The 12,301-nt window shown below is 28.6% G+C and overlaps 1 protein-coding gene across 1 annotated transcript; it reads left to right on the forward strand.

Annotated features, from left to right (window-relative positions):
- Positions 1–161: 161 nt before the first annotated feature.
- On the forward strand, positions 162–5,413 carry LOC131667365 (putative uncharacterized protein DDB_G0289963). The gene is made up of 7 exons (XM_058940737.1): positions 162–235; positions 320–559; positions 708–802; positions 882–1,520; positions 2,440–3,372; positions 3,451–3,727; positions 3,806–5,413. The coding sequence occupies exons 2-7, from the start codon at positions 484–486 to the stop codon at positions 3,823–3,825; spliced, it is 2,040 nt and encodes a 679-aa protein (XP_058796720.1). The 5' UTR covers positions 162–235; positions 320–483; the 3' UTR covers positions 3,826–5,413.
- The last annotated feature ends 6,888 nt before the right edge of the window (positions 5,414–12,301 follow it).

Below are 12,301 nucleotides of genomic sequence, written 5' to 3' on the forward strand. Positions count from 1 at the left end.
CGACGACGATGTTCATGCACCTATCAGAGTGTTCTAATGGTAAGCAAATTGGACAATTTTGGTCTCCATGTGATTCTAACCAACGTATATACATATATATATGTATATATATATATATATATATAGTAAGCATCCATCGTTGTTCTAACCAAAAGAAAAAGATATGTGCAAGTGGTACAAAACATGTTTCCTTCTTCCTGCGAGTTGTAGATTTTTGAAAGTCAGTTGTTAAGAGGTTATTAAATAATCGTTTGTCAAAATAGATATATCATTTCGTAACAAAATGAATTCTCTTCCACACGATAACTGTATTTTATAGTTTCTTCGTGTAATACGAGCAAGCAATGCGGAAAACGTCGTACAAAAGAAAGATGTTTAGTTGGTTATGACAGTATAAGTTTTTTGAAAGCCATTTTAACAGGCAGTAAAAATAGTTTTTGTTATCAAGAAATATAAGAGTTCTTCAATAATTTATTATTAAAAATGGATTCATTAATGAATGACGCTTCTCTCACAAAAGCCGAACAAGAAGAGGAAGAAATGAGGCATGAACTAAAAGGTTTGTATTTGTAAAAGAATTTTTCTAAAAATATTTAAAAATAATTCAAGTAACTTTTGTTAACCACGTATTGAATAAATTTAAAAAAATACTTAAAACACATTGTGTTTTAAAAAATCATATGCAATATAGATTTCATATTTTGCAGAGGTTGGCCTCTATTATGAAAATATGGATGTTGAAGAAATGAGACAACTAATAGATGTACTCAATGAATCAAAAAATGATGTTAGGAAACATAATGTAAGTATTTTATTAAACATTTATAGAACAAATATTAAGAATATTATTCATATTTATAAAATCTACTCATTCATTTCAGGAAGATACAATAGACTCCATATTATTCAGTGAAACTGGATCAAATCAAGATATAACTAAAATTAAAGAAAATAGTACAAGGTCTTTACCTAGCTTTTCTTACAGACAAGATGCTGTATCTAGTACACTTACAACTCAGAATTCTGATCAAGAAGAATCAAAAAATAGCAACAACAAAAATTTACAAACCCCATCTAGTAATTCATTTGAAAAAACTTATGGAGATAATAGTCATATTAATGAATCAATTTATAATAAAAACTCAAACTTTAAAAAAGATGAAGATTATCCACCATTAACTAGTAGGTATAACACTAGGAGTACTACATCTGATGGTCCAAGAACTCGATCCCAAGAAAGTAAGAAATCATCAGTACCACCTGTTAAAAAAGCCAGCTTGGAAAGATGGTTGTTAAATCCTCTAGAATTTATACAAGAAAATAATATAGCTCCATTATGTCAGCCTCAACATTCAGAAAGTAATTTTGAAGAGTCATTATCTTTCATTAGTGAAATTGTTGATTCAGAGTCAGAAGAATTTGATAAATTATGTCAACAGATGATTGAAAAACTAGGTACATATAACAATCAGTGTATGATGGAACTGGAAGCCAAAGATAAAAAATCAGCACCCATTAAGGTGGGTACCTCTAAGCAAGTCCCTCCTTATGGTTAAAAAATCTATAAATTAGAATAACATTAATAAGAGTTTGATATTTGTTCTTATACTTAAACATGCTATGATTTACAAATGTGTTCTAAGTTATCTTAGGTAGATTCTTGACGAAAGAGAGTTTAATTCATATACTATGTATCCTGCTTTTTTCTTATATTTATTTGTTAACTTTTTGTTAGCACCTATTAAAAGTATTATTTCAATTTTATCATCATCATTATCATCATCATCATCATCATCATCATCATCATCATCATCATTATCATAATTATTATTATCATTATTATTATTATTATTATTATTTTATAATGAATTTTAAACAAAGCAGCTTTCATTTGTTTCCATTTCAATTCTATTAATTTTATTACTTGAAGGCTTAATTTCCTGTCTAGAATCTTATAATTCATATAGAATCATTGAGATAATTAGATACAAATACTCTACTGCAATACAATTTTACCTTTTATTTATTGTTTCTTTTATATGAGTATACCAATTTTTATTTGTATTAATAAACTATAAATTATTGCATGTATGTGGGCAAATAAATTATTATTTACAAGCATAAAGCTGTAAACATTTTTAGTAAAAAGATGATATTTATGATAATTGGTGCATGCACATGCAAATTATGTACTTGACATTCAAATTACAATTTGAAAAAGTTTTAACATGTATTTGACACATAATTAACTTAGTAAATAAATTAATATAGTAATAGATACAACAAAGTTATAATCAAAAACTGATTTGAGTAAAAATGTTATTATATTTATTATAAATGTAATCAAGAACTTGAATAAAATTAATTTACATAAAAAATAATAGAACGTGTGTTTTATTTTTACAAACGTCTAATTTCTTCATTTCAAACTTTCTTTAGATAAATCTTGAGGAGGCTTCAAAGAGTAAAGTTCCAGCCAAGGAAAACTCAATCAACAATCAAGGGACAAGCACAAGTGCATCGCCGTCAGCTAGAAATACTTATGAGCGCGCTACTAAACGTAAGGCCTTATCTACTATTGCTGCAACTACTACTAATGAAAATGTTGAAAATAGCAATGATGAGTACTCCAATACCAAAAAAAAAAAATGTCAAGAGGCGAAAAAAGAAGAGGAAGTAGTTAAAAAAAGTCAAGAAAAGCAAAAAAATAAAAATAAATCTAAATCCACTGAAGTGATAAGTATTGATGATACTAAAGATAGTCTGGATATAGAATTTGATAATTCAAATTTACCTAGCATAAGAAAAAATTCAAAGGCAAAAGTTTCAATCGATAATAAATCTAATGAGCAAAATACAGAGTATTCAAGAAGAATTGAATCTCCTAATGCTGCTAAAAAGAATTTCAAAGGTCCTAGAGCTAAGAAAAAAAATTCCAATCTAACACAAAGTCATCCAGAACACGAAAAAGAACAAACATTTGTCAGCGATGAAGATATAATTAAAACATTGCAAGAAATTAATGATCAAATAGATGACAACGATTGCGTGGAAATTACTAAGGAAATAAAGCCACCATCAATGCCGAAACGGGTTACCAAAAAATTACAATTAGCAACAAATCATTTAGAAAACGTTCGTGAATCAGAAGAGCAGAAATTAAAAGCTGAAAAAAGAGAAGAAAGACTCAAAATAAATGAACTTCGTTTGCAAGAACAGGAAAACGAAGAAGATTATCGCTTGAAAAATCAACAAAAATTTGACAAACAGTGCTCTTTTTATAATAATCTTTTGAGTAATAAATCAAAAGTTAAGAGGTCAAGTATTCAAGCGGTAAAAACTCCAGAAGAGATAGCTGAAGATCTGTTGTTGGTAAAAGTTTTTCACCTTACTAAAATTGGTTCGTTATAATCTTTAGAACGCAAACTAATTACACGTACTTTTTTCTAGGACGGAGATGATGATGAACCAACGATTACCAAAGTCATTGAAAAACCTTTGTGTCCTATTTGTCAAAAATCATTTCCTGTTGATCAAATTGAAACACATGCTTCTGAATGTGATGCATATGCTATAGATTTAAACGACGCGTATAATAAACCATCCACAAGCCATTTCGTCGAAATTTTCAAGTGTCTTTTTTGTGAAAAGTACGAGACTGTCGATGGCAATCTTTATGAAGATCATGTGACCTCTTGCTCAAAGAGACCTGAACGTATAGCGAATGGTAAAATATATTTTTCATTCAAATATGTTGCATTACTGTAAAACTTATTAATATTTGCATGTATATGAAATGTTGTAGGCGGTTGGATATCTAAATAAGTTTGAAACGTAAATGTCTTTCTGTATTATAAAAACAACACATATAAATACTAGTACAACACCAGCACAATCCACAGATTACTGAAGAGCAGTAAATTTATCAATAAAAAGCGGTAACTATTCCGTTAATTTATTATAAAATATATAAAATAGTCAAAAAAAATTACAATTTAGCTTAAAATTCAAAGTTTATTACAAAAAAATTAGTATTTTCAATTAAATTTCAACCAAACCTAGCATATGTTCAGAATGATCACTGTCGGTGATCTATTTATTTACTGTTAGGGGAAACTCGGGCAAGTCGGATACTTTAAGGAAGAGTTGAATAAAAAGGAACCAAGTAAAACAAACTATATTAGTATATTTTTAACGCGAAGTAAGTATGACAACTAATACATTTGTGCAATAACAGCCCTGAAAAATTATTTAAATTAATATAATAAATTCAAAGCGTTTCAAAAATCGGCAAGACGAACATCCTTCAAGAAAATAAACTTTGTAATTTTTAGAGTAAAATAGACATATAAATAAATTAGACGCGATTTCCTTTCGTTTTTATTTTTTTGAAAGTCGTTTTCAAATTTTTTCAAACCTATTTTTACATTTATAGACCATTTTAAGTAAGGGAGTGTTTGTCTTGTTTGGGACCGTCATTCTCAGTATATGCCAAATAATTTTTTAATTTTAATGTTATAAATAATATAAAAAAAGAAATAATCACAATTTAAGATAACGAATATGTTAAATATAACTGTTAGTATAAATGAATTAAATATACTGTAATCATGTAATGTTTTAAATATGTTGAAACTATTAGACCGAATAAATGATGCACTTTCATATATATACCAAAATTCGTAAGCCGAACATCAAAAGTAAACAATATCATTTTGACTCGATGTTACCGCTGCGAACACTGCGCACATACTGAAATTATTATTATTACTATTATATAAAGTATATACCTGTACGTTGTAATAATATTTGCTTCAACCAATACCAAAATAATAGGCCATGTCCGTCTTGCCCGGGTCTCCCCTACTTGTAAGTTACAAAATGTTCATGTTAATGTACATTTTGAATCTGATATATATGCTTTCCAATGGTTTTTCTTAAAATTATTTTTTTTAGAGAAATTCATTATTATTAACCAGAAGCCGCTTCTATGTAAATAAAGTGTATAAAATATTAGTTTATGAAATAAGATATGTGATCATTCAATGTTTGAAACATTGTGTTAGTGTTTATCAAAGATGTAAAAAATTTTCTGATGTTTCAGAAAACTATATTACATCATGCAAATTTATATATTTTATAATTAGTGCAAGCAAATGGAATTGTTAGATTATAAGATATCAAGTTTTGTACTTTTAAAAAACAAATCTGAATATTAATTGATTTTTTTATTTGGAATGGTTTCTTGATCCCGTCACCAAATTTTCTTTAATATTGGGATTAGAAATTGTGGAATAAAATCCTTGGATAATAACTTTTTATCACATTTTTCAATTTTCAATAAAGAATGTGCTATAAAGAATCGTTTAATATAAAAATTCATTGTCAATATTGTTTTATAGATATTAGAGAATATGCGCATGTATAATTTCAGATAAAATAAATGAGTGGAAAAAGTTTTATAAAAAATTTAGTTTTAGTTTTTTTTTTTTTATTTTTAATTTTCCTCATCCTCTTATCCTCTTATAATCCTCTCATAAAAAAGAGAACCTGACAAAGTGAAGCCAGTTTATTCGTGAGCTGACTGGCTAAAAGATAGTCACATGATCAGCTGTTGTGAGCTATTTTATATAGGTATATGTTGTGTACGCTCATGAAAGATTACCGTAAATTTCCGTAGATAATCAAATATTTGAAAAGTGCATCATTATAGCGAGCAAGAATTTCATATAAATTGATTGCTTTAACCATACTAACTTCAAAAAATAATGATCGACTAATACCTCAGTAGAGAAATTAATTGAATTTTACTCTATGCGAAAGTTTAACTATAAATAAACAAAGTTAACCATAACAAATATAAATTAACAGATTATCATGGTAAAATATTGTACAGTTTCGGTTTTATTAAGCGACGTAAATTATTAGAAAATTTGTTTAAAAAGGCACTAATTACAACCGTGAACGTTCTATACCGAAGTATGTTATTTATATCGTGAAGGATATGATTACAGAAAACTATAATGTTTTTAGATTTTACAATACATTTTATATCGTGTTTTTAAAACTTTTGAATAACGATTTTTCAACACAAAACTTGGGATGATAAAAACTTAAAACTTCATTGATAGTATTTTGAAATCATGAATATATAACTGCATATTTACTTATCAATAAATAATATCATCGGCCATATCTCATATCAAATCAAAGGAATATCTAATGCATATTGAATTTTCGAATGTTCTATTTTTCCAATAAAAATGTGATCTATCTTGGTGCATTGAAATGAATGTAAAGAAAAAAAGGAGCGGCCGAAGCACGCCAAACACTACTAGTAGTTCAAATATCTCGTCCTAGAGCTAAGTATTATCTTGTATGCAATGAGAATATTCCGAGAATATCCCATTATTTTTGTATATTATAATTCGCTCAAGCCAAATCCACTATCAGATTTTTCAATATGAGTATACATTTGTTTAAAGTTCAAATAGATTTTGAAGTATCGCTCTGTTCAAATGGGAATTTGTTTATTTTTAGAAAATATGTCCTATTTTAATATAAAAAGGACTCGTGTAATTCTTCCTTAAACTACATATTTTGAAAGTTATAAATATTTTAAGGTCAAAAATTTCACGTTTTTTACTGACTTTGAGTGTTAATTTATTATCCATACAATATTTTCGTAATCGGAAGAAATCTTATTCTGTGAATCTTCCTCTACAAATATAATTCAACATTGTTGAGGGTCATCTGCAAATGCAGTTTATACAATTAACAATAACGATTTTTCGATGCTTGATACAGTATGTGTATGGATAGACCCTGTTATATTTAGATGTTTTTATATTACCTCTTAGTCCTATGAATTCACTACTTATAAAGCCGATAGTTAAAGGACCAGATCGATAAATTACTTCCGCGCTCGGACCGAGTGGGCTAACACCTCAAAGTATGCAATCGTTTCTGGCCGCGGAGCCAGCTTTTGGGATATAAAGTTATCAACTTCATCTTTTCTCGATATTTCCTGCCAATTATTTTGAAAAACTTACCTTACAACTAAAATAATTAATAATCAAAACTTCATTATTCATATTCTTATACGATTTTTCATACTTCTTTTATCAAATTTTCACACAATTGAATGATCGAATAAGATTATTTTTGCTTAGAGATTCAAATAATTTATCGTCGTATCGAAACTGGGAGTTATTAAATCCAAGTGATTAGGATAACTAAGCAGTCTCGATTAGTGAAACTTCTTCACGAATACGGAGGCAGTGATTAATGGATTCCGCGGTATCACGACAGCACATTTTTTCATTGGTTTACCAACTGACTAAACTCATTTTGCAGTTTTCCTTATTTTGAAATATGTTATACAACCTTCAAAATTGCTTGCATTTAAGTAGTATATTAAAGCAATTACGCAAAATCACATTCTTTTTACATATACTTTCAATTTAGCACAGTAATATCGCGCGTTCTACTTTACGAGCATAATACCTGAAAAATTCAGATTGTGAATTTATAAACATTTTATTAATTAAGTACTAACATGTGAAAAATGGAACCTCTCTCTTGCTACAGCAAAGAATGATAAAGCTGTTGTTGGGGTAAAAGCAGAAATTGAGTGCACCGATAAGTTGAGTCAATTTGATATATTTATTTTATAAGCAATATGTAGTTACCAATATTTGCCATTATTTACATTTTATAAAGCTCATTTGCGTGATGTGAGGAAAATTATTGTTAAAAAATTTCATCGATTAAATTGCAGAAGTTGCTAGTTGAGGATTTACAGATAGTTGTATGTGTTACAGTAAAATCTTGTATTTAGTTCGTAATTGATTAATTTAAAAAATTCGGTAGTTATACTAGGAGCTACATATTGCAGACACTGAAAATATCGATATGCCCCGTCTCTCTTTGTCAGCGAAGAAGGATCTATAGAAAAAAAATATTCGTCTAGTAGGAATTCTGGTGAACCCTTATTAACGCTCAAAATTAGTGTTGAACCAGGCTCTATACACTACTTCATCATCGGATTAGTATCTTTTGGTTTCAAATACCGTAGCGATTCTGATATACCTGTAGTCTACATTGACTCGTCCAAGCTACTGCTTTGGGTTCTAGACCATCTCCGGGTCTAACTTGCTCTATATATTTTTTGTACGTATAAGTATTGTTGCTTATTCCATTTTTAATTGGGATTTATTAATTATGCATGTATGGCTACATTGACACTATAAAACAGGTTTTTTATTTGTTACTTTAGTTGGTGTAAAGCTAACATATCTGAAAGCACAGTCTTCTTAATGATATATTTATAAAATGTTTGTTTGAATTTATAAATCATTCATTATATACCAATATTATACATTCTGTATTGTTTTAACTCTCACAATGATCAATTAATTATATTTCAAGTTTATTTCTTAGTTTTGGCTATTACCGCTGAGTTATAATTATTAATTGTTTAATCAATAAGTGACTCATAAATATTAAATTTGGTGTGTATCTGGATTAAATAAATTACTTGTAAATTAAAAAAATACTAAAATCTTATTTATTGTAAACATCAGATTAATATAGTTTTTATGAATCAGTAGAGCTTATTCTGTCCATGTTGATGCGCCGTATAGCTATATCAACTCAAAAACCGTTGACAACCAATTCCTGTGTGCTGGCCATGGCCTCCCTATATTTAGCATAAATCGTAACGTACATACTATCAAGGCTTTCATTGTTGTTTGCTTAATATGGTGATTAAACGTCTATATATTGACCAGCCATGTCCCTAAATAACCTGGTACACCTACGTATGTACACCTGACTGTCAAACTTCATGCACTGATTCAGAATAAATTTGTTTCAACTTTTTATAACTGTGTTATGACATTCAATTAATTTATAAACCTAACCAAGATTCGTCTATTCATAATTTACTCCTATTGTGGTTGAACATACAAACACAATATCAATGTTTAATCGGCTATGTCATGAAATAATGGCCAATATGACGTAGTTATTGCATTTGTACAGATGGATTATTTGAATTATAGAATCTCGCGGATGTGTGACCTAGCGGCTCATCTATTTTCTAGTAACGTTTGCGGTGTTAGTTCTACCATACACTTATTATGATGGGATATTAACGCTTGTTCAGTATTGTCATTCGCAAAAGTCACTACCACCTTTTCGGTAGTCTTTCTATTGGCTTAGCATCTTTAAGAGTTTATTGAGTTGAAAATTGGACGTAAGATTGAGACCTCATTCACAGTAATTTATTATTGCCGTCGCAGCGCTACTGCTGCTGCTGGTAACAGGTGTTTGTGCTCAAGGTTATTCTATTTAGAATTTTTCTTTATACATTGTCTCTTTTGTTTAGTGAACGTATTTAGTCTTTTGTATTGAATGTAATGGTTTTATCCAATCTTTATGAAAATCATTCAGTTTCCAAACTAGCAAAAATTACTTCAATATAGACAACAATAATGATATAAATTTGTACAACATCGGAAGGCAAGAGTTACTATTGAATTGTGCTTTGAAAATGTAACTTTGTAATGAACATTGTCTCAAAGAGAAGATTTTTGCTATTTCATTATGAATTAACCATTCACTTGTACATGAGCAAATTCTCGTGATTTCAAACTCAATCAGGAAAATAACTGGTAATTCATATTATATTAATTCATTCCAAATTAAAGTAAAATTATAAGCAAGGTGTAATGTTGATCTACTAACACTGATATTCTTGTTTTCGATTGATTTAAAATTACTATACTCAAATAACCAATTTAAAGAACAAGAACGGTGGAAAAAAGTTCGGAATTTTCTAATGACAACCATAGGACAAGACGCCAACAATCATCATCTTAACGAGCTTATTTTTATAAGTTTGTTAACTTCTGATCAATTACACTCAGGTTGGTTGATTCAATGTCAATTAGTTATTGTTTTTTAATTTTTACTTGCAAATAGATTAATGAAAAAATTATTATTCCTTACAAAAATTACTTTTATTTTTGTCTGTTATTTGTCAATAAACCAAATGTAAACATAAGTTTTTAATTTTAGATACAAAATATGTAATATATAACATTCTAAAGTCAATTTAAAAATTTGGTTGTCTAGTAGTAATTTTCGCATGTTTTATTCATCTCCGTATTTGTCATAGTTTGAATTTGAATTCTGAAAGTAACTGCACAATTACGCAAGCAGCAAATTTGCGACTAACATTATGCAATATATTTTATAACTTTTATTAGCTACATACATGTGTTTTCTTGAAAATATTATTATTTATAGGTCAACTAGAGTTTTTAACATTTTATTTACTATGTTATATACTTAGACCAAAAAGAAAGCTAACAGAAAATAAAGGGCTTCTGAAACTATTTCTACAAGAACGTAAAAAATCATTCATTTTATGAGTCGAGATAATTATTATAACTAAATGTATTAGCTTCTAAATGTCTACTTTGCTAATCTTATATAGATTCTTTGAATTCCTTCACCATTATTTTCTTTTCAATGTTAATTATTACCCAATTGACAAGGAGCGAATGAAATTATTCCGACACTGCAAAATATGAAAGAGATTTGCATCCAGAGTCGTCGGACATTTCAGTTCTTCATTGTTGACGTTGGACCTGTAATAAATATCATAAAGTGCTATGTCGCCATGAACGAGATATTATTTGAAAGCGCCACCGTTAAATGCTGTAGAGTTGACTTTCTAAATTTTTTAGCGTAGACTGTCAATATCCAAAAAATACTAAGACTATTTAGTTCTTGCAACAAATTTTATTTGGAATTGAAATTGCAAGTGATACAGTAACTATCAACAGTTCTGCTCCGATAGGCTATATTCATAATTTATAAAATTAAAAATAACAGTAAGTGAACATAGATTCGATTCATTACAATTTACGTAATGATTCTTTCGCGAATTACAAATTATTACTTTATCGTGTAGGTAAAGATCATAATTCTAATAGTTTTTTATGTTTTGTACGAAATTGTAAAAGAATTTCTTTTTCTTTTTCATCGTTCTAAAAACATATAACTAAAAATCATAACAAACTATTTGTGGATGTTAAATGAAATGCTGAAACCGATGGTGACGATAATAATCAAACCGAAAATAATGTTCAAAATATTATCGACTATGATAGCAACGTGAACAAAGTTGAAACATTTCTGATGATGATATACATAGTGATTGTCATGATACAATTACCTGTGATTCATCATACGAGATAAATTTGGATGAAGATTGTACCATTTCGCCAAACAGTGAACTTTCTAAAGATGTCTTATTAAATTACTGCCCAAAATTGTCAAATTTAAAAATTCCAAGAAAATTTGTAAAAAAATTATCGAGGACACGCAACACTTGTTGTCAAATATTTATAAATATTTGAAACAAAAATATACTAATGAATCAGAAAACTTAGACAAAATCGTAGATAATTGTTCCAATTATTTAGATATAGTTAATACAGAGTATAAATATCTTACTATGTTTAAGAAAATGAAAATTTATGTTGAACCGATCAGTTATAATATTGGTGAACGAACTGAATATCGACAGCGTAATTCTCAACTCACGTTATTGTAAACGCTCGATTTATTTCACTGCGATTGGTCTTAAAAGATTTCTTTGAAATATCAGGCGTGTACTTTGAAACAATGACATACACACATAAACTGATGTCAAATAATAAAATAATTGTCAACATTACTTAAGGAACTTATTGGAAATACCGATTGTCGACAATTAAAAATAAAGTAGTTTTATCGAGATAAATATTTTTTAATGACTACGAGAAGAACAATCCGTTAGGCTCACATACGGGTCTGTCAAAAACAGGTGTCGTTTATGTAAATAATTTTCTCAATCGAGAAGGAATTGACATTGAGTTATCATGTGGTTCTAAGCTCATCTATTTTGAATTCATTTTATTTACTGACGATAATCTTAGGCTACATAGTATGCTTGGCTTAATTGAAAGTTTCAACGCCAATACTTTTTGTCATCATTGTTCTCCTAAATCTGAAATGAAAAAAATTTTCCTTGAAAATCATTGTACGTTACAGAGTTACGGACCGTTGATAATTATGAAAATCTTGTAAGTATGTGGAGATCATAAAATGAGTGGCATGAAAGAAAGATGTGCTTTACATGATATAGATTTTTTTATGTCAAAAAAACTATTTAGATTAGAAGTATCAAATGCAAGGATTCGAGGATTTGAATACGGGATAGGTCGTAATGCAAATAAACCGCTAA

Source organism: Phymastichus coffea, unplaced genomic scaffold (genome assembly GCF_024137745.1).
Source record: "Phymastichus coffea isolate CEN01 unplaced genomic scaffold, Cenicafe_Pcof_1.1 PCOF00065, whole genome shotgun sequence".
Classification (NCBI taxonomy): Eukaryota; Metazoa; Arthropoda; class Insecta; order Hymenoptera; family Eulophidae; genus Phymastichus; species Phymastichus coffea.